The 23,729-nt window shown below is 42.5% G+C and overlaps 1 protein-coding gene across 2 annotated transcripts; it reads left to right on the top strand.

Moving 5' to 3' along the window:
- Window positions 1-1,760: 1,760 nt before the first annotated feature.
- abraxas1 (abraxas 1, BRCA1 A complex subunit) lies at window positions 1,761-22,725 on the top strand. Of its 2 annotated transcripts, XM_072583973.1 has the most exons (10): window positions 1,761-1,878; window positions 5,174-5,264; window positions 7,300-7,336; window positions 8,260-8,326; window positions 10,713-10,906; window positions 11,047-11,166; window positions 12,726-12,810; window positions 15,768-15,818; window positions 17,509-17,623; window positions 19,177-22,725. In XM_072583973.1, the coding sequence occupies exons 1-10, from the start codon at window positions 1,789-1,791 to the stop codon at window positions 19,623-19,625; spliced, it is 1,299 nt and encodes a 432-aa protein (XP_072440074.1). In that variant the 5' UTR covers window positions 1,761-1,788; the 3' UTR covers window positions 19,626-22,725. The 2 variants fall into 2 exon arrangements, with proteins under 2 accessions (XP_072440074.1, XP_072440075.1); XM_072583974.1 differs by lacking the exon at window positions 15,768-15,818.
- Window positions 22,726-23,729: the final 1,004 nt, after the last annotated feature.

The following is a 23,729-nucleotide window of genomic DNA, read 5'->3' as shown; positions in this document are numbered from 1 at the left end:
ATGACAGTAAAATAGTTGGTGTAGTGGACAGTGAAGACGATTATCTCAGAGTATAACGGGACCTTGATCAGCTGGGCCAATGGTCTAAGGAGTGGCAGACAGATATTAATTTTGATAAATGTGAGGTGTTGCATTTTGGTAAGGCAAACCAGTTTTGTTTCTACACTCTGGACTTAGTTAGAGAATGTGAAATGAAATTAATGGTAGGGTCCTGGTGTGTGTTGATGAACAAAGTGAGCATGGTGTGCAGGTGCATAGTACCTTGAAAGTGGAGTTGCAGATAGATAGGTGATGAAGAAGGTGTTTGACATACTTGCCTTCATTAGTCATAACATTGAACACAGGAGTTGATATATCATGTTGTGGCTGTACAGGATACTGGTGCGCCACTTTTGGAATTCTGTGTATAATTCTGGTCACCCTTTCATACGAAGGATGTTGTTAAATGTGAGAGGTGTAGAAAAGATTTACAAGGATTTTGCTGGAACTGGAGGCTTTGAGCTATAGGGAGAGGCTGAATAGAGTCATAGAGATGTACAGTATGGAAATAGACCCTTCAGTCTAATTTGTCCACGCCAACCAAATATCCTAACAATCTATCCCATTTGCCAGCAGTTGGCCAATGCCCTGTAAACCCTTCCTTTTCATGTTTCCATCCAGATGCCTTTTAAATGTTGTAATTGTACCAGCCTCCACCACTTCCTCTGGCAGCTCATTCCATACATGCACCACACTTTGCGTGAAAAAATTGCCCCTTTTAAATGTTTCCCTTCTAACCCTAAACCTATGTCTTCTAGTTATGCACTTTGCCAACCCAGGGAAATTACGTTGTCCGTTTACCCTATCCATGCCTCTCATGATTTTATAAACCTCTGTAAGGTCATCTTCAACCTTCAATGCTCCAGGGAAAACAGCCCCAGCCTCTTCAGCCTCTGCCTATAGCCTCAAATCCTCTAAACCTGGCAAGATCCTGGTAGATCTTTTCTGAACACTTTCAAGTTTCACAACATCCTCCCTGTAGGAAAGAGACCTGAACTGCACACAATATTCTAAAAGTGGCCTCACCAATGTCCTGCACAGCCACAATATGACCTCCCAACTCCTATACTCAATGTTCTGATCAATAGGCTGGTTCCTTTTTCCCTGGAGCTTCAGAGATAACGGGGTGACTATATAGAGATTTATAAAATCATGTGAGGCATGGATAGGCGAATAGCTAAGATCCTTCTCCCGGGACGGGGAAGTCCAAAACTACTGGGCACAGGTTTAAAGTGAGAGGGGAATGATTTTAAAAGGATTTGAGGGGTAACGTTTTCACACAGAATATATGGTGAGGTTATGGAACGAGCTTCCACAGGAAGTGCTGGAGGCGGCTACAATTACAACATTTAAAAGGCATCTGGACAGGTACAGTATATGAATAGGAAGTGTTCAGAGGGATATGGACCAAGTGCTGGCAAATGGAATGTCTGGCAGCGTGAATGAGTTGGACTAAAGGGTATATTTCTGTGCTGTATGACTCTATCTCTCTATATCACAACATGACTTAAAGCAGTCAAAACAGGGTGAATGTGAGGTCCATGGACAATGGGTTGAATCATCTCAGTGAGGACCCGTCAGTGAGGAGCAGGGAGAACGACAGGGGGCGCACCGCCTGGAAGGGAACGCGCAGAGGAGAGGCGTGCGGTCTGGCGTGGAACGCGCACGTCGGGAGGTCGGCGTGCCGGGGGCGTGCACGTCCAGTCGTTCCCCACCCCCCCCTCCCCCTCCACCTCCCCGGAGATTGCCATGGCGGCCGGCGAGGAGTCCGGCGGTGCTGTGTCGGGATTCCTGTTCGGTTCGCTCGCCTTCCAGCACCTCAACGCCGACTCGGACACGGTGAGTGAGCGGACAGACGGGTCGGGGCGCTGGGCTTTTAGACAGAGATTGCCCCCACCCCCTCACACCACCATCCTCCCCCTCCCCCCTTCCCCCCCCTCCCCCCCCCCCCCTTCCCCCCCCTCCCCCCTTCCCCCCCCTCCCCCCTTCCCCCCCCTCCCCCCTTCCCCCCCCTCCCCCCTTCCCCCCTACCCTTTCCCCCCTCCCCCTTTTCTCCCCCCCCTCCCCCCCCCTCCCCCCCCCCCCCCCCCCTTCCCCCCCTCCCCCTTTCCTCCCCCCCCTCCCCCCCCCTTCCCCCCCTCCCCCCCCCTTCCCCCCCTCCCCCCCCCTCCCCCCCTCCCCCCCCCTTCCCCCCCTCCCCCCCCCCTCCCCCCCCTCCCCCCCCCTCCCCCCCCTCCCCCCCCCTTCCCCCCCTCCCCCCCCTCCCCCTTTTCTCCCCCCCCCTCCCCCCCCTTCCCCCCCTCCCCCTTTTCTCCCCCCCCTCCCCCTTTTCCTCCCCCCCCTCCCCCTTTTCCTCCCCCCCCCCTTTTCCTCCCCCCCCCCCCTTTTCCTCCCCCCCCCTCCCCCTCCCCCCCCCTCCCCCTCCCCCCCCCCTCCTCCCCCCCCCCCCCCCTCCTCCCCCCCCCCCCCCTCCCCCTCCCCCCCCCCTCCCCCTCCCCCCCCCTCCTCCCTCCCCCCCCCCCCCCTCCTCCCCTCCCCCCCCCCCTCCTCCCCCCCCCCCCCTCCTCCCCCCCCCCCCTCCCCCTCCCCCCCCCCCCTCCTCCCCCCCCCCCCCCCCTCCCCCTCCCCCCCCCCCCTCCTCCCCCCCCCCCCCCCCCTCCCCCTCCCCCCCCCCCTCCTCCCCCCCCCCCTCCCCCTCCCCCTCCCCCCCTTCCCCCCCCTTCCCCCCCCCTTCCCCCCCCCTTCCCCCCCCCTTCCCCCCCCCTTCCCCCCCCCTTCCCCCCCCCTTCCCCCCCCCTTCCCCCCCCCTTCCCCCTTCCCCCTTCCCCGGAAGCCGGTTGGTGGAGCCGGTGGCGGCCGTCAGCGGGCCAGCCCGCCTTCTCCCACAGTCCCGGTAAAGGTCTCCAGCCTGAAACATCAACTCTCCTGCTCCTCTGATACTGCCTGACCTGCTGTGCTTTTACAGCGCCACTCTAACCGTGACTTCCCACCCCCCCCATTCCCCTTACTCCCCCATTCCCCTTACTCCCCCATGCCCTTACTCCCCCCCATTCCCTTACTCCCTCCAAACACCCTATTCCCTTACCCCCTGACACCCCAATTCCCTTAACCCCCCATTCCTTTACCCCCGCTTCCCCCCATTCCTTTACCCCCCTTACTCCCCCCAACCCCCCAAATTCCCTTACCCCCCCCAAACACCCCATTCCCTTACCCCCCGACACCCCAATTCCTTTAACCCCGCTTCCCCCCATTCCTTTACCCCCCCATTCCTTTACCCCCCATTCCCTTACCCACCCCCCCCATTCCCTTACCCGCCCCCCCCATTCCCTTACCCGCCCCCCCCATTCCCTTACCCGCCCCCCCATTCCCTTACCCAACCCCCCATTCCACTACCCCCTCTTCCCCCATTCCTTTACCCTCCCATTCCTTTACCCCCTCCATTCCTTTACCCACTCCCACTCCTTTACCCTTACCCCCCACCCCATTTCCCCGTTCATTTCCTCCCCCGTTTCCCCGTTCGTTCCCTCTCCCCCATACCGTTTCCCCGTTCGCTCCCTCCCTCCCCCCTCCCCCCCCCCTCTCCCCCCCCCCCCTCCCCCCCCCTCTCCCCCCCCCCTCTCCCCCCCCCTCTCCCCCCCCCCTCTCCCCCCCCCCCCCCCCCCCCCCCACCGTTTGCCCGTTCGCTCCCTCCACACACACCCCCCCCGTTTGCCCGTTTGCTCCCTTCCCACCCCCGACCCCCAACCCCCGTTTGCCCGTTCGCTCCCTTCCCACCCCACCCCTGACCCCCGTTTGCCCGTTTGCTCCCTTCCCACCCCCGACCCCCAACCCCCGTTTGCCCGTTCGCTCCCTTCCCACCCCACCCCTGACCCCCGTTTGCCCGTTCGCTCCCTCCCCCCTCCCCCCGTCTGCCCGTTCCCCCTCCCCCCGTCTGCCCGTTCCCCCTCCCCCCGTCTGCCCGTTCCCCCTCCCCCCGTCTGCCCGTTCCCCCTCCCCCCGTCTGCCCGTTCCCCCTCCCCCCGTCTGCCCGTTCCCCCTCCCCCCGTCTGCCCGTCCCCCCCTCCCCCCGTCTGCCCGTCCCCCCCTCCCCCCGTCTGCCCGTCCCCCCCTCCCCCCGTCTGCCCGTTCCCCCTCCCCCCGTCTGCCCGTTCCCCCCTCCCCCCTCCCCCCTCCCCCCCTCCCCCCGTCTGCCCGTTCTCCTGGCTAGTGTGTTTAGTACTTTAGGCAAGTACAAAATAAAAGCAAAACTATTTCAACTCTACGAATGTTTGCATCTGAAAACCTAGCTTAATGCGCATCTATTAAAATGTAGAAAAGCATCTAAAAATGCTTGCATATATTTGTACCTGTTCTGCCTCAATCTTTCATGCAAATTTGTCCAGTTTTATGATGGTCAGTGACAATGTAAAAACAAAGTACTATGGATCTTGGAACTCTGAAGTGAAAATGGAAAATACTGACCCTCTTGGCCGTGATAGTTCTTAAGTTCGGTTTTGCATTTCCTGGTTTTCATCCTGCACGATAGAGAACCTAGAAGATATTTGTGAGAATTGAATAGCCTCTCTTAAACAATAGACATAATGGAGCAGGATATACTTCTGTCTGAGGAACTTTAAGGTGCTAGTTTGCAAATGTTATCTGTAAGAATTTGCCAAACTACTTTTTAAATGGATATTTGTCCTCCATATACCAGCTGTCTCTTTGGGCATCAGTTAGCTGGATGGCTGGTTTGCGATGCAATGTGGTGCCAACGGCTCTTCATTTTCTGCATCAGCTGAGGTTACTATGAAGGTCACACCTTCTCAACCTTACCCCTTGCCTGAGGTGTGGTCACCACCACCAGTCATTTCTCTGTAATAAGAGAAGACCAACGGTCTTCTGAGACTAGAGTATTTTTTTTTACCAGACCATCATGTGATTGTGCTAAAGAGTGTGTAAAATTTTAATTATTACCGATCACAATTGGACTAATTCAGAAATCACTGTCAATGTGAGATCCCTCAAATATGCAGAAGTAGTTGAAAATGTTCTCGAGTTAGTTCTCAGGCTTAATGGCCCAGTGTTTAGTAACACATTTTAATTATACTCTAACAGAAAACTTAGAAATTAGTTTGATAAATTTTTTTCTTCACAGGAAGGATTTCTCCTCGGGGAAATCAAAGCTGAAGCAAAAAACAGTATAACTGATTCCCAGTTGGATGATATTGAGGTGGTGCACACCATAGGTGAGCTATTTGATCTGTAGTCTGCTTTCCATTGTATTTTCATGGTAAAAATAGACAGCTTTGTTGTAGCTAAGTGTGTCAGTTCTTCAACTAGGATTAGTCATAATTCAGGTTTTTGGAGCGATGTGTAAAAGTTTGAGCTTTCATTAAAACAGGCTAGTGCATCCTGTAAAGGTCTCGCCTTCTTAACCTTGGTCCTTGCCTGAGGCGTGGTGACCATCAAGTTCAATTCACCACCAGTCATCTATCTCCAATGAGACAGCGCTACAGTCCTCTGGGACTGGTGAAAACTGCTACAGACCTCTGGAATCAAAACATGTTACATGTGACTGTAGTCTTGGCAAGACAATTCAAAAGAAAGATTTAAGGAAAAGCTTTCAAAATCCTTATGTATGGCTGTGACTTTTCCAAAATAAATTTTATAATTGTCTTTTGCAATGCTTCGTCAATTAATGCACACTTTTGTGTTGGATAGTTGGAGATTCCCTTTTTTTTTTATCTCAGCTGGGCAGCTGTGCTCAAGTGTATATATAGGTGTCTAGGAGAATGAAGAAAGGTGTCTTTTGAGGGCAGGATCAAGCTTTGATGTGTGTGCCTTATTGTCAAATCACATTGTCCTGAACAATCTTGGCTTAGGCATGAAGAACATGCAGATACAGCTGAGTATCTTTGGGGCCATGTCTCAAAGTGAGACAACGCCAGCAACTTCCATTTATAAAACACCATTGTCAGCAAATCATCCCAAGACACCCCACAAGTATGTTACCAAATAAAAGCTAGCATCAATGTACATGAGTTAGTAGGACAAGTGAGCAAGAGGTAGGTTTTAAAGTACCTCTTAACGGAAGAGCGATGGGGGAGGATTAGGGAAGGAATTAAGAGCTGAGGACTAGACATCAGGAATGCATTAGATGCCAATGTCTGAGGAATGGAGCAGTTTGAAAACTGGGGTGAAAATTTCAAAATTGAGCTATTGCTGAGGTGAAGCCAATCCAGGTGTAGGTCAGTGAGTCTTCATGGAGTATATGGAATATTGGAGGGGACAGGTGCTGAACATTCCCACTTACTTCCTGTAGAAAGTTGCGAGTCATGTAATGAAGCCAGAGGGGAGAGGAAGAAAGTTATGGGGAGACTCGATCAGCCAATCATTGTTGAATTGCAACAGTTAACATCATTGAAGACCTAGGGACTGATTGTGACTTTGATCTTAATAAACCTGGCATTTTAGGAGACTAGAAAGAAACTGTAGCTCTGTGGTGATTTTGGTGATATTTTAGCTTCCTAGTAGCATCATGTCGAAATTCAATCGTGAGACTGTGTCATGATTCTAATGAAGTGTAGCTTGAATGGTGGAAAGCAGCAATCCTGTTTGTTACTTTGAATTGGAAATTGTTTTATCTACCAGTAGCATTCCTAAATTACTTGATTTTCAGAGAATGCATACAATTTTAAATTTGCTTAAAGAAATCTGAGTTTTTAGCAACAGCTACAGTCCCAAGTTTTTTTGAAGTGGGTGTAATGGTTGTGATTTTTATGTACAATTTGCAAGCCTTCATAATAGCCCAATAAGTTGCCTATTACATCGCAAACTTTGCCGATCCACCTTTCAGGCCAGTTCTTGCTATTCCTGTAGTTTGTTGTTTTAACTTGGACTTATGAGATCTGCTCTTTAACCATGACCTATAAAAGTACCTTTCTAAAAATTAAAATTGTTCATTTCATATCTACTTTTTAATTTTGTGTGGTTAATATTTGTGAGCACTGTTGACCTTTTCAGAAGAAAGGATTTGCTACAAAACCCAACAACCAAAGGATGCAAATAACCTGTAACTTAACTAATGTTTCTTGCTGATATCAATTGAGCTCCCTAACATTGTAACTGTGAATGGCCTTTGGGGAAAGGAAGGAATATTACATATGGAACACTTTAATTCCCTCTGATTGTTAGTATGTACAGTTTCCCTCCTGGAAGCTAGTATTACGTGTGGAAATTATTATTCCCCTCTGAACTTTAATGTGTATTTTTCCCCTCTAGATATACAGAAACATATTCCATGTTACTGGCTATTCAGGTACGTGAGCTCAGTTGATAGCTACTCTCAGTCCTAAGAATTTTGTGACTCTTGCTTTCAATGGAAATTGCTCAGTCACTTTTCACTTGATTCGTGTATGAAAAGTTAATGGAACTAGTACTCCCACAAGATCTTCTGTTGAGGTTATTAGTAAGTGCAGACTTCATGTGTGGAAATGCCATTAAATGAAATGAAGTAGGTGGTTTTAAAACAAAATTCTTTTGTTTTAGTACTTCAATATGTTTTGATGGGCAAACCTGAGTAAAAGGAAATAATTTGTATATCTATATTAGTCATGGTATTAACATCCTCTGGTGTCTAACACTGTGCTCTCAATGAATGGTGGAGAGTGTTGGAGTGACAACAGTTTTCTCTTTTGCACTGTCAATTCTTTAATGAGGTTGTTAACTCAGACATTTAGAGGTAAAATCGGGAATCGGGAATTTGCTATGAACAGGATTGAGATTGTCTACAGGCAGCATGAGCCACAGTGCCAGTAATAAGAGCCTTTCCAAAAGACACTTGTAGCTATAATATCACAACAATGCTATTAAACCTTGACAACATAACTATGAGTGACAGACTATGTCGCAAAATGTTTGCAATGTGACCAGGTCTTCATTGGTACAAGTGCTAACCCTTAAATAAATTACTTTAACATACAGGAGTAATGGTACTTTTTCACCTTGATAGCATTTTAAAACAAAGAAGTGGTTCACCTTGTTGTGTCATATGGATCATCACTGTGATTTTGTCCATATTACTGAAAGTAGCTGTGTTATAACATAAGCAGTACCAAGTTTTGTAAGTATGGGCATTGTGCCAAAATTAAAGCTGAAAGTCCTACAGTTAGTGGAAACTAAGATACACAGTGCTTTTTGAATTGAAGTGATGTTATGAATGTTTTATCTGTCTTTTTACAGTTTTTATAACTCTGCTGGTGAGGTGGACGAAAGAGCATTGCAGAAAATACTGTTAAATCAAGAAAAGGTATTGTCAAGACCAGCTGATGCAAAATAATCAAGAAGATTTTCTGTTTGATTGGCATTTAACAAATTATTCAGGCTTTAATTTAACACCTGGTTGTACGTTTTATAGTTTGAAAAAGTTGTCTAGTAATTGTACTGATAAATAAGTCACTTGTGGTGAAATTTGGAAAATATCTTAAGTAAACACCAAACTTTTAACTGATTCAAGCTTAGATGAAATTGCTCTAAGAATTCCATACCTCTGGGTGAGGAGCTATAAATTCTGTGATGGTTGGCTGTCTAGCTCAAGACATTGACTCTGTAGTATTTGCTTCGGCATCAATAATAGTTTCAAAAATAGCAGTTTGCATAGGAGACTGAACCCTATTCCACATCGAGATTGGTTAAAAACTGTTGCCAGAAGTGAAGCTGCCATTAACTTGTCTTATAATTCACTTGTACTTTGAACCAAATGTCAGTGCAATCATCTAGGCTAAAAGTTGCCTGATGCTCTTGGCTGATAATAAGTTTAAAGTTTCATGTTTATTTATGGTATTTTATGGCATTGGCCTGTCTACAAACATTGCCACAATCAGAGCAAATTACATATTACAATTCAAGCAGAACAATGTTACCTATGCTGGACTTTGATAGTTGTGGCTATTAAGGAATGTCACCTTTGATTTCTATCATAATGACTTGTTGAGAGTGTTGCTAAAACGCTCACCTGATTGGTTGAGTATAACAGTTTTATTTGCAGTTCGGAATTAGTGTGGCTTCACAATCTTGTTCTTGGTGACATGCAGAAAATTGAAGTTCTTTCGCTTTCATCTGGTATGTTGAATCTTCTATATATTTAGTCCAGCTAGTTCTGAGTTTTAGTTTTGTTTCCTGAAACAGCTGGTTAAGAGCTATTAATAACAGCTTTAAATCAGTCAGGATGTGTCATGAGATCTTGCTGTATAATATCAATTTGATGCCTTCATACAACACACATGCAGTAATATATGATCTGTGTCTGCAGGAAAATCTTTGTCTTTAATGATAGGGCATGTATTCTCTAAAAAGAGCAACTTCCCTTAAACTAATTGCACTGCCCTTGGAAAACCTTGGGCAGTTTTCTTTGGGAAAATTTGGAGAAGATCACATCAACCAATAAGAACCAGTTATGGAGAAGAGGATTTGACTTAGACAGTTGGTAACTGGAATGCTGACTTGTGTTGCCTGATTAAATTTAACTTGAGGCTACATTTTTGATTTTGAAATATTTTAGTTTTTAAATTATAGTTATGCAGAGCTCAGGAGTTGTGCTAAAATCATTGTTTAGATGAACTTATGAACGCTGGACTATCAGTGCTCCAGATTTTTGAATTGTGCCTATGACTGAAAGGTCACTGTCTCCTGAGTATCCAATACCCTCTTCAACCTTTAATGTTACAGAAAGGTTCTCTGTTTTTTCTGTGACAAACCAAGACTTCATTGGCAGTTTTGAGGATATTTTCTCTCCTAAATTTCCTTGCATTTTTACTCTCCACTCATTTCAATTTCCAGCCAAGGTCTGATTATACACTTTTGCAGTTGACCAAGAGGACCAGTTTTTGGATCAGTTAGGGAAACATCACAAACACATATGTATGAAAAAGGGAAGAATTTCAAATTTAGTTTGAATCCTGCCTATGCTGTTTGAGGTTCTTCTATTCATTAACATTGAGAACCTTTTGTTTCAAAGCAGCTTTGAGTGGCAGGGGGCTAGAGCACAAGACCTTGTTGCCCACAATGTGGCATTATTTGGGAATAAATCTATGACATTCTCGGTGCAGTTAAAGCAGGTAGTTGAATTCCACAGATGAGCTTTACTTCACATCTGACACTCTCTCACTTGGGAATCTTGCAATATGATGCTCAAAGTGGAATGTGTTACCTTTTGAAGCTTTGTGAAATCAATCAAAAATAATGCTTAAATTTTTAAAAACAAATTTTCTTGCACTGTTTATTTCAGAGAACCTAGGGTCCACAAGTAAATGTTTGCCAAAATTTTGAGATTTGTGGAATTATACTATGAATTGTGCACATAAAAAGTTAACTACTGTTATGTGCACTTGTTTGGTTAATTGCTATGTACGGTGCATGCAGATGGTTAATGGCTAGGCAGAATACATGGTAATTAACGATTGACATAGGTGCAGATAGTTAACTGTCAGGTGACTTAAATATGTTTAGGTAACTGCTGGGTGATAAGGATGAAAGAAGTTAACTGTTGGGGAGCATATTTTTTCATTGACTCAGCCGTGATAATAACAGCTTCTTTGGTAAATGACTTAAATTTCAAAATTGATTGTTGTTCCACACTTTCCCATGTTTTAACCTGGGTCTAGATCTAAATTTACTTGTACTTCTTCCCCCCTTAGAATGTAATTGGTTGGTATAAGTTCAGACGTAACACAAATCAGACCATGACATTCCGAGAACGTCTCCTTCACAGGAACCTTCAGAAGCATCTGAAAAACCAACAGTTGGTGTTTTTTCTCTTTACCAGCAAGTTAAGCAGAGAGAATGGCTCCACGCATAGTCTGGAGTATACGCTGTATAAACCCCAGGGAAGGTAAGCATCATGCAGATATTTTTCAAACCGTATTGTCAGCTGGTGCAAGTTTGAGAAATGTAGTAAATGTAAAACATTTTACAGCCCATTTCAAAAATAATTTTAAAGCTTAATATTTATTTTGTTCTTTTCAAATTTAGTTTTATTGAGCGAATACCTATATCCGTTACCAATCTAGGAATGTCTGAACAACAAGACTACAAAACATTTTCTGGACCGAGTAGTGCAGGTGGCTATAGTCGAGCAATGAAGAAACACAGGTAGAAAACACAACTTGTCCTATCTGCTGTGGTAATTAACAAAGATGCTGTGGAATGTGACCCTACCATTTAAGGGTACTTGTTAGAGGGTAAGAAGTAGTGATGGTGAAGTAAATATGAAGTGATGTTGGCATTTGGCAAGTGACCACAATAAATAACACTATTTTCCCTCATACTTTGGATCAAATATTAAGACTGACACAGCTGCATTTTTAAAAATTATAGTTTGCCTTGTAGTGGCATGTTCAGAATGCACTGAAGACAGAATTTCAGAAATTCTGTTTTTAAAAAGAAAATGTACTCTCAACTTGTGGGATGAGTCTTCTCTCACCATGTGCAACCTCCGGAATCTCCAATAGTACATGCAATTCATTGAGTTTGTACTGTTTGGTCCGCTGTGTATTAGTGAACCAGAAGCTGTGTTACTGCCATCATCTGGATGCAGCCAGTTTGATCATTTTTAAATTTTAATTTACCAGATAACTTTGGGTAAACTTGAAATAAGACAGCTGCTGCAGATTTGAATTAGATTTTATTGGAAGTATTTATTTGAAAAGAAGTATTTTCAAAATTAATTGAGGATAATGAAATTTTCACAGTTTATCAAGTTTTCATTTCTGGCCTATTTACCCAAGTTTGAACACTCGATTGTTTTATGTTTTATCCTTTTTTAATCAGTAAATACAGATGAAGGATTTAGGTCCATGATACAGGACATCCCATGATTGAGAAGAATGTAAGGCGAGTTAAATTAGAAAGCATTAATCAGATTGACAAAATTTAAGTTTTAAAAACTTGAAAGTTTTGACTGATGTCTCGCCATTTGAAAATTCATAAAAAGATGTCCTGAACTGTTCTAGCTACTCAAAAGCCATCTCTGACAATCAGCTTAAATATATGTCACCAAAATAATGAGCAACTGAGGTTAATGGATTAGGTAGTCATTTAGCATAGTCTTCAACTGTTTCTTCCCAACAGTTTCCATAGGTGTTGTGGAAATCTGATTATCAGAAATTATGCATTATTTAACTGTAAGTGTAGTTACGTAAATGACAGTGCTAAGAAATACATGGTGGACAGGAATCTGCAAATGGGTTGTAATTGGTACAAATCAATATGGTGGCAATTCTGTGACATTGAGCAGAATTCAATATGATGTGATTTGCATTTGAATTATTTCAGAACAAATATGATAGTGCAGAAGGCATGGTGAAATAGCAATGGTTCAAGCAGAGTGGAATGTTTAACATTGTGTTAGACATCAAGTCTATGTTAAACTTAATTTCAACTTATAGAAGCTATCATTGCTGAACCAGGGCCAATATCTAGAGTAGACCTGAAATCTGTTAATAGTTGGGCATTTAGTTTGATCAAAACATTTCCCTTGGTTGCGAGGAGGGACCAATGTTGGGTTCATTACTTATTCTTAATATGCTGGTTATCAATAAAATATCACTACTTTCCCTAGTATAGTAGTGAGACAGTCATAAAATCAAACATTTTTGAAAGATGGATAAGATAAATTGGAGTGAATGTGACCAGTACTTTTCTTCTTACAGACTTGTGTTTTTTGATCAAGAAGGCTCCTTAAAAGAGGTTCAGAGAATTAAAGGAATGTATGGTACACTGCAGGAAGAATTGAAGGTAACTGGAATATCAATCACAGACTTATTGTGCAATACTGTTCCATCAGTTGCAGTTCTAAGGCTGGCTATAAATACTGGTGCTTTGTATGTTTGTGGGCGGCACGGTGGCACAGTGGTTAGCATTGCTGCCTCACAGCGCCGGAGACCCGGGTTCATTTCCCGCCTCAGGCGACTGACTGTGTGGAGTTTGCACGTTCTCCCCGTGTCTGCGTGGGTTTCCTCCGGGTGCTCCGGTTTCCTCCCACAGTCCAAAGATGTGCAGGTCAGGTGAATTGGCCATGCTACATTGCCCGTAGTGTTAGGTAAAGGGTAGATGTAGATGTAGGGGTATGGGTGGGTTACGCTTCGGCGGGGCGGTGTGGACTTGTTGGGCCGAAGGGCCTGTTTCCACACTGTAAGTAATCTAATCTAATCTAATCTAATCTAATCTAATCTAATTTTGTTGCTTGTTTCACTATTAACTGGTTATTCATATGAAATTCTGTTGTTCCATTCACAGTATGCAGTACGATTTAAAATATATCCAGGATTGTTAAACTAGAAACAACCTCTTTGTATTCCCCATTCAGTATGAACTGTATGATTAGAATTTATTTGTTCAATGTTAAACTGAGATATTCAATCTCCCTCCTTTACGGTCTCCTGAAGTGAACTTTCCACTCCAGGACTACTATCTTATGACGTTATGGCACCATTTCTGTATCCAAATCTAGTTTAAGAAAGTAGGATAAGAATGACATCTGTCATGTTCTTCAGAGACAGTTATGACGTATATGATTCAAACATATAAATATACACCAAAAATCAGTGATAAAGCAGCAAAGAATGGCCCTCTGGCTTAACTTTTTTTAAGAAACAGGAATGTGGGCTATTCACTCCTTTGAGTCTGTTCTCCTCCACCTATGTGATAAAGACTGATTTCTATCTTCATTCCACGCATCCAGTTCCATATACTTAGTGTTTCCTAACTCTTTTCTGAATATCTTGGCCCTGAATTTAGAAATTAATTCCCAGACTCCCCACCAGTCCCACAGATAAGGATATTTCCAATTACCAGGCTATGGTAAGCTAGCTAATCTCAGCTGGGATAGTGCTCAAAGTGCTACCCTTGAGCTCGTTGTTTGTAGGAAGAAAGAATTGGATTGGGTGGTGAGGATGGAGAAATGAGTAATGTCACGCTAACAAAAGCCATAAAAGTAAGTAGTCGAGCAATTCTCAACAGCACTTTTGGGGGAAAATAGCCATCCGGCTCAGCAGAGAAATTAGTTTTCTGCAAGTCTCTTGTACAGACTTGCCGTGTTGTTCAAGACTATTTCCAGCTTTCCCTAGTCCTGAACAATTTTGGATATCCAGGCATGGGAAGACAGAAATTAGAATATACAAGATCACCAATTCAGTATTATTTATTTAGAGTCTTTGAGATCTGCAGCAAAGAAACAGACCCTTTGGTCCAATTTGTCCATGCCAACCAGATATCCTAGACATATTCAATTCCATTCATCAGCATTTGGTCCATATAAGCCCTTCCTATTCATGCCCATCCAGATGCCCTTTAAATGTTGTTATTGTACCATCTCTGGTAGCTCATTCCATATAAGCACCACCCTCTGCATGAAAATGTTGCCCCTTAGATCCCTTTTACATCTTTCCCCTCTCACCTTAAACCTATGCTTTGGACTTCACCCTTTTCATGCCCCGCATGATTTTATAAGTCTCGATAAGGTCCACTCTCAGCCTCTGATGCTTTGGGAAAATGGTCCCAGTCTATTCAGTTTCTCATTTTAGCTCCAACCCTGGCAAAATTCTTCTGAATCTTTTCTGAACCCTTTCAAGTTTCACAACGTCTTTCCTATTAATTTGACTTCCTGTTTTAGGGTAACACTTCTGCTTTTCACTTGACGTCATGGCAGGAAATGGGTTGGCAGAATTAGTCAAGGAATGAAGGATCTTCCTGTCCTGGTCTATCTAGCTGACCACCACCTAAAATGTCAAACAAGATGACGTTATAAAGCTAAACCACAGGGAAAATTAGGAACATTGATTTTAACACCTACTGGCAGGTAGCTAAAAGCAGGAAATATGAAAGTACCTTCTCCACTTCAGTAGTTGAAACTGAAATGAGTAACCCTGAAGCACCATGGAGAGAAAACATTGTTGGGCTAAATTAACTCAATCACTCCAATGGACTCCCACTATATATCCTGTGGCACAGCCAGAAACTCCCATTTCAATCAAGCTAAGCCTCTGCTTGCTGTACCTAATCCAGAGGGACTGCTGGCATTGGAAGTTCCTACCGTTCTGGTTGAACTCTTGTTTGACACTAGTTTGTGGCTAGTGCTGATGTCAGATGAGATGTGCCAGGCACAAGAAAGAAGCAAGCGTGCAACAGCAGAACAATTCAGCTTAGCCTTTCTTAAGAAAATCACACTGTAAATTTTTGCTATAAATTCTGTGTGTTAGGATTGAGCCCTCCACTACCACCTGATGAAGGAGCGTCGCTCCGAAAGCTAGTGTGCTTCCAATTGAACCTGTTGGACTATAACCTGGTGTTGAAATTTTTAATTTTGTACACCCCAGTCCAACACCGACGTCTCCAAATTAAGAAAATTCAGCAGTGGCCTGAAGAGATTTTCATAAGGAAGCTGGCACACATTAATGGCGACAACACACTGGCCACACTGCTTTCTCCGACACATCGAGTGTCACCTATCGTGCCTCTAATTTAAAATCTTAGTTTTGTTTCCAATTGTCTAAAGTGGCCTTTCCTGTCTTCACCAATAACATGGGGTTGCCCAACATGTGCTCATATGGGGACAGTCTTCAGATAGGGGGGTGGTTGGTGGGGGGCAGTGGGGGAGGTGGAAGAAGGCAAATGACATAAGGTGAAGCAGTATTTGTACTTTTTCAATCAAGTCTATATTGGACTTGAAACCTTCGTTGTTTCTCTGTCCACAGATGCTGCAAGACCTGCTGAGTTTCTCCAACTATTTGTTTTTACTTCAGATCGCAAGTATCGATAGTACTTTGCTTTTATTCTATTGGCTTAGTTTGTTAGAAGCACCAAATGCAGTGCACCTGGGCTATAAGATGCAGATTTTAATAGCTGGCATTTTGTTTTTAACAAAATCTGATAAGGTACTGACTTTACCTGTTGGATTGATGTGATGCAAAGGAGACTTGAACAGATTTTCCAAGTGTGATTCATCACAGGCTGCTGGAGCCCACCATCTTGTGATTGTTCATAAATGGGGATTGAAAGATTGGGAGGAATTTTTTCAGTCATTGGTCTTGGGTCAGGTTAATTGGTGACATTGTGGGTAATCTTGAACAAGAATCAGAAGGAAGACAGCGAGAATCTCTTGAGAGGTATAATATCAAGAATGTGCTTTCTGAAAGTAGGGGAGAGGGATTGAGGGAAGCAAATTCATTTCACTTGCAAAAGGAACTTAAATATATACTTGAAAATAAAGCAAATTATGTGGTGAAAGCTCTTTTGAAGTGTCTGCACAAGCACAATGGACCGAATGGTGTCTCGTTCTGCAAAATTATGATTCCATTTCTGTTGTATTGATATCGAGGAATGAAAAACAATTGCTTTGATTGAATATTGAGCCAGTAAGCCTATGAACTCAAGTGCATGGCTTTAATTCAAAATGGACAACCAAAATTGCAGATAACTCGAGCTGTGCTCCAGTTGCAGTCAAATATGGATTTTGCACAATTGTACGGTTTACGATTGTACTCTATGCTCTTGTTTTTAATTACGTTACTCATCTGGATATTTCTATTATTTTTGTATTTGAGCCTCCGGTTCTCAATAGTTTTGGAGAATCATAATCGTAGTCTTTCCATTGAATGTGTTTTCATATTTTTCTCTCGCCTTTATCCACGTTCAATTGCATATTCCACCCATCAGCCCATTTCATAAAGCTGTTTGTCATGTTGAAATCTCTTAGTTCTCCTTTGTTTGTCAAACCACCTGCTTAAGTGTTGTCAGCAATTATTTTTATAGAACATTTAAAATTTCATCTTTTTGATTATTTGCCTGTATAGATTTTGTCTGATCTGATTAGTTTTTGCTAATCACATGACCATAATGCATTTTTTTCACACATCACTATCATTTTCTGCTCCCAGCTTGTCTATCACTCCAGCTAAATCTCTCTTGTTCCCGCACTTGCTACTCACTGCTTCCTGTGAAAACAACAGAACGATACACAATCATTAGCAGAGCGAGTTGATAACAAAGTGGAATAAAAGAGACAGTGACATAATAATCAAGACCAACAAGAAATAGTTAAAAATCACACAACACCAGGTTATAGTCCAACAGGTTTATTTGGAAGCACTAGCTTTCAGAGCGCTGCTTCTTCATCAGTGATTGCCTGATTAAGGAGCAGTGCTCCAAAAGCAAGTGCTTCCAAATAAACCTGTTGGACTATAACCTGGTGTTGTGATTTTTAACTTTGTACATCCCAGTTCAACACTGGCATCTCCAAATCATAACAAGACAGAGACTTTTGACACATTGTCAATATTCATGAAATATAACTATATAAATTTGTCCGTGCGATTGACCATGCAAGATGTTTGAAATGTTATTTTTGCTTTAGGTATGCATTTTTGTTCAAGAACTTTCAACTTGTATTGATAATAAATTCCACATTTTCGTTACTTAAATCCCACCATGTCACAGACAACTTGTTTAAAGGTAGAAGAAAGTGAACGCTCGGTGGAACGTTTGCTAACTGATGTACAACGACTCAGGAAAATGGTATCTGAGAAGAAAAAGCTGTACACACTGATTCCAGGTATGAATGAGGAACTGGTCAGTACTGGGCTAAATATTCTAGCATACAGCTTTCTGAACATTTTCTCAATGTCACCCATTTAATGCCTGTAGCTTCATGTAACAAGACCAATATTTCTGCAGCCTATGGCTGTAGCAGCATTTGAGCCTCAAAGAATAACTATATTGTTGTGCCCGCCAACATAAAAGCACGAATATTTAAAGGGGTGTCATACTGTCAAGATTCAGTCTGAGCTCCATGGCCACCATTGTCATGGACCTCGCAAAGCCGAAATTTTACCCCATAAATAACAGTTTGGGAGCCTGTCTTCTTGCACAAGATATTAACGTCTAATTCTGGTAGAAAAGATAAGAGCTTGAAGGTTTCAAAAAGGAGTTAAGTTTATAAGCAAACTGAAATGGAAGTTAAAATTAAATCCAAGATAGTGTGGAGTGTTATCTTCCTAGAACAGGAGTAAGGCCATGTAGCCATACTATAGCTCAAGCACTAAGAATTTTGTGGTTGCTCCTTTCCAGCTGTATTGACAAAAGATAAGTAGACCAGAAGAGAATTTTTTTTCATGCTTCGTTAACTAAAATTTGAAAGCTCATGAGGATACAGAATGCACTTTTCACACACCTAATGAGCTTCGTATGAGCTACCTATTAGAATGCTGTAGGATATTATGAACGGTCATACATGATGCATTTACCTCTCATTTGTTCTGAAGTAGAAAAAATATTGATGTGATAAAATTAAATTACCATTTGGTTCCCTCCCCCACCCCCATTTGTGGTTGCTTAATTACTCTAATCAATTGGGGCTACTAATTCCAGCATTTCCAAATTAAGGAAACTGAAAAGTCAGGCAATACTCTGGATTGTTCTTCAACAACTTCTACTTGTGATGCATATATCCATAGATGGAGGTGAGGTTGGATTTAGGTCTAATGGGTTGAGATGATAGATTTGCCTGCTGACGATTGAGTGTAAAGAAAGGTCACTTGTGCAGATTCCCAGAATGCTGCTTGGCAGCATTTGAGACAAAAAAAATTGCAGATGCTGGAATCCAAGGTAGACAAGCAGGAGGCTGGAAGAACACAAACCAGGCAGCATCAGGAGCTGGAGAAGTGAGCGTTTCAGGTGTAACGCTTCTTTGGGGTTTGAAGTCCTGAAGAAGGTTTACACCGGAAACGCTGACTTCTCCACCATTTGATACTGCCTGGCTTGTTGTGTTCTTCCAGTCTTCTGCTTGTCTACCTTGCAACATTTAAGAAGCATCTGGGTGAGCACTTAAAATGTCAGGTTATGGTAGACAATGGAACAAGTGCCAGTAAATGGGTTAATATAGCTTGATGTTTATTGGTGGGAATAGACATGGTGGGCTGAAGCGCCTGTTTCTCTGCTGTACAAATCTGACTCCAAGACCTGATTTGGGACTTCCAGGATAAGGCAGTGAAAGGAAGAACAATAAAATTGCATCTTTAATAGATTTATAGCTGTTTTTTTCCCACGGTCCTATATTGGCACTAATGCAAATGTATTTATATTTTTCTAATCTTTTTTACAATGCAGGAGAGAGACAGAATCATGACCTGGTAGAAAACAACATACACTTGTGTCAGGCTTTGAAGAAAGTTTTCCCAAACTCAAAACTTTTACAGTCTGTGTCAATTACGAGAGATGGTCAAGTGGTGCCAGTCCAGTGTCACGACGAAGATAACAGGGTGAACGTAAAGGACACTTTCACTCGAGTCTCAGCCAAAAGCATCCATGTGTCTTCGTCAGAAAGGGCTAATGCTTCTGGGATTACATGTAAACGCAAGGCAAAAAACTGTCTTAATCGCCCAAGTCGGGGTAAAAAACGGAGAACAGTCTGGCCAAAGGTCAGGAGATCAGCAAGTAAAGACAGTGAGGATAGTGAAAATGATTCGGTGAACATACTGACTGGGTCAGAGAATGAAGGGGATGTGCTGGATCAGTACAGCAATGATTTAACGCCTTCAGCTTCACCAACATTCTGAACTTTCCAGACACTCAGACCTGAAATGCAATAAAGCACTCCCCACTTATGAAATGCAAAGTGCCAAATCTTTTTCTCTCCATATACTGAAAAGGATGTTCGCATTTCTTCAGATGGAAAGCGTGTTGCAACTTAAGGAGGAGGAAAGTATTTTGCTTTTTTAAAAGTAATCGCAGTGACGTAACCTGGTTTGAGACATTTGACAGCTATACTGGAGGCCGAAATGGTTTTAATTTTTTTGCAGCATCAATGCAGCTATGATGAGGTTAAAACATGGTTTGGAATACTGTTGTTTCACTTTTTGTGCCTGGAATTAAATTTCTCTTCTCTCCTGCCTTTAGCCTTTGAAAAGCAGTTCTGTTTTCTGCTCCTTCTTTTAGTCTTCCCCAACTTTGACATCCAGCTTCCGTTCTGTTCACTCCAGGCCACTCGATACACTTCTCTCAATAAATGCCTAAGATGGAGCCTCCTGTTGAGTGGTCATCTAAGTCGAGTGGGTAATTTCTTCACGTCTGAAACATTGGGTTGGGGGGAGGGGAAGGAAAATACAGAACAATGGTTTTACCCTTGCTGCTAAATAATATTTAACTAAGCATGAGTCAAAAATCAAACTACAGAATGGAAAATATGTGCAAACCTAGGGTTTTTTAAGTTTATAGGGCTGGATGTGCAAAGTCATAATATTTTTGAAAAAAAATATAATTCTAATGCACATCTACAAACAACAAACGGCCCAATCTCAGGCTAATTTTCAAGTGTAAAACTGGCCATATTTGATACTGACTCTACCATTCTTTTGAAGCCAGTGTTCTGAACTGAGGCTTAGACATTGTGGATACAAATGAAGCTCATTGCTAATGAATCCTAAAGTGCTTCATGAATGCAATCAGACAAAAAATTATCAGCCAAAGAACAGTCAGAAAGCTGACCATAAGCTGAGTGAAAAAAGTAGCTTTTAAAGAGTAAGACAACGGTAAGGATATATAGGAAGAGGGTTCCAAGCTAGGCCTGGATGATTAAAGACACAGCTACCTGTACTTTGGCAAATAAAATGAGTTTAAAAAAGTCTAGAAATGGAGGAAGAAAGTTCTCAGGATTGTAGTGTTGGAGTTTGATCAACAGCTGTGTTTTGGATGCAGAGCATTTTGGGGCCAGAAGTTCAGGTTCACATAGAATGGAGAGGTTGTGAACAGTTTGGTTCAGCCTGACTCATTCCCAAGAGTGGGGCAGAAATCAGTAGGTGGAGAGCACAATTTTGTTACAGGGGCCAAAAGTTATGACTTTGGTTTTCAGTTTGGGGAAATTTGGTGATTCGAGTTGCTTGTCAAAATAGACTGAAATGTTAAAAGCTAATGAGGTAGTGCTGGTTGTTTCCAGCACACATGTGCAGTATGATCTATCTTTGATGTTATTAAGGTATGTTGAACACTAATCATCTGACTACAGACTGTTAACTGTTCTGCTTGAAACAGTTACAGGAAAAGAATAAAACAGAACGAGATAAAAGACTGGCATTTATTAAGGAAGCAATGGCGGTATTGTTGTCGAGCTGGCTGTATCTTTAAAGTTGTGTGCAGTCATGGAGCTTAGGCCTAATTTCAAACTGTAGTAATAAAATGGAACGTAGTATTAGAAAATGATATAGGTTGGGCAAACTGTTGTCTACAATACATGTGACAATATCGGTAGCTGCAAGTGGAGATCTCGGTTCCACAAACTGAGATCCTAAGAGTAAGGACATCTCTTATGACTGCTCCCATTGTTGCTTTAAAAGCTGAGGGGCACAAATGTTGAGATTGCCTCATTGGCGAAACTTGTAGGCAAGTTCTGGGAGGTTGCAAATGGTCACTTCTATAGTCATTTAGAAACTGAGTATCAGCTGGAGGGACCCTCCAGAGCAATGTGTTGCAGCAACCAGTGTGAGGCTTGAGCAGTAGTAGTTATGGTTCATCCTAGACAGATAGATAAATTCGCCATTCTTGGGATATGAGGGGCACATAGAGGCTGAATTTTCTGAATGTGTTTATTCTGCATTCTATTAGAACATGGCTGGTCCATATTCCTATTTGTGTGCCTGTGATTTAACATTTAACACCCTTTAATGCTCTCTGTATCTCAGTTTTGACATTGTTGACAGAGCATCTGACCTCTTTTTGTGGGAGAGAATTCCAGATTCTCTCAGCCTGATTTTCAAATGTGCTGGCTTTGTATGGCTGCAGCATCACTTCACTTTGGAATTCAAACCCTTGAGATCAATGATTGAAATCAAAATTCCACTGCCATTTTTATTTTAAAAATAATGCACAAGTACAAAAGTATTGTGTATGTAACTCCTAAATTCCTTTTTGCACTGTTTCAAAAACATGACAATTTATTTTCCTGATCCGAGGTGGTTGGCCTTACAATTTCCACATTGAACTACAGCTTCCATAGTTTTTGCCCACTCCTCTCCCATCTACACAATACCTATGCTATCAACAAACATGTTTGTACAAGTCATTATTCCTCATGTATGTAGTGAGAAACTATGGCCCATCTACAGATCCCTGGGTAACATCATGTGCCATCTCAATGAATTAACAAGTGCCAGAAGTTATCAGTGACATAGAACAGTGGCATGAATTGACTTTCAGTTGAATGCTGAGGTGGTGACCAGAGTGGTATGTTCATGTACATTATCTGTGCATTCCCAGAATACAACCACTTTGGGAAACAGCCTATGCTGTTGATGGTCACCATCAATGGTATTTCAAGTTACACCCAAGGTACAGACACCTTTAAAAGATGTCATTACTACCACTAATGATCATTATTGACTTGGAATCTTAATTAAGTTCCCTCACCAAAAATCCCAAGAGACTGATTATTACCAGATGATGGGAATATATCATAATTGATCCCCACCTGTAGTTTTATGTATTTCCTCTGTGAGGCTAATTTCACCCCTAGCCCCATCTCTACCTTGATCCTGAAGTGTGGAGCTGCAAGTGTACGTAGCCATGTCATCAGTATTCCCTTGTGTAAAACTGTTGAAAATGTACCACTATCAAATAAAGCCAGTGTAATTTTACCCCTTTACAAAAATAAACATTTATACTTTGGCTGTTACATTGTTATTTTTCTATTGTTCTGCAGTGTTTACATGTAATGGCTTGTTTCTTTTAAGAAATTATTTTTTAATAGCTGTTGTAGTTAACATTGCTAAATTGGGTGATAGTCCAAAACGATTTTATCAAAGACCAAGCTTGTCTACATGGCAGCAGTTACCAACCCTTCTGTGTACATCAGTGAACATCTCCAACCTTGAAGAGAAATGGTACCAGTGATGCCTCTGCAGATTCACAGGGTATGTGCTCCAAAATCAGTGTTCTCTCTCAGACCAACACCCCCAGCACTGAAGTACTGAATCATAGGTTAGCATGCAGGTACTACAAATGAATAGTAAAGCCAGTTGAATGTGTGATACCATAAACTTCAAAACTATAACCATTCATGGATTGATAGTCAGCAATAACACTGGTCACGTGACACCAGGTTATCGTCCAACAGGTTTATTTGAAATCATTAGCTTTTGAGACACTGCTCCTGCATCAGGCTTGTCTAGAATAACTTTCCTGATATAAAAGGGACAAGTAGAAGCTGTTAAAGGAATTAAAAGCAACGTGCCAATTAACCATGCCTGAGGAGTCTAAGCAACACAAACAATTGTTTCCTGGGAAAGAAGGTAACAACTGCTTGATAACTTGCTCCCTGTGACTAATGGGCACTTATGCAGGTAATCTTGAGGTGATGTCCTAAGTAAAGGGGTTAATGGCACTATGCTTTGAATAGCTAGCTAACACCAAATGTAGCAAGGAACAAAAAGTTACTCCTGATAAGGCAGCAAGCTATAGATTTGATGACTGCAGAAAAGTAATGGATGAATGGGATCTAGAGGATCATCAATAACGTCACATCAGAAACTTCACAAAGTCCTATAAGAATTCAACTTTAGGACTCTTCTGCAGCAGAAATTTGAAGAACCACACTACATAAGGATTGAAACCAGGACATCCAGAGACAAGACACTATTGGTTGGACCCATAGCTTAATTCCATCATTAATT

Source organism: Chiloscyllium punctatum, chromosome 14, assembly GCF_047496795.1.
Source record: "Chiloscyllium punctatum isolate Juve2018m chromosome 14, sChiPun1.3, whole genome shotgun sequence".
NCBI lineage: Eukaryota > Metazoa > Chordata > Chondrichthyes > Orectolobiformes > Hemiscylliidae > Chiloscyllium > Chiloscyllium punctatum.
This window is presented reverse-complemented; position numbering and strand designations above follow the sequence as displayed.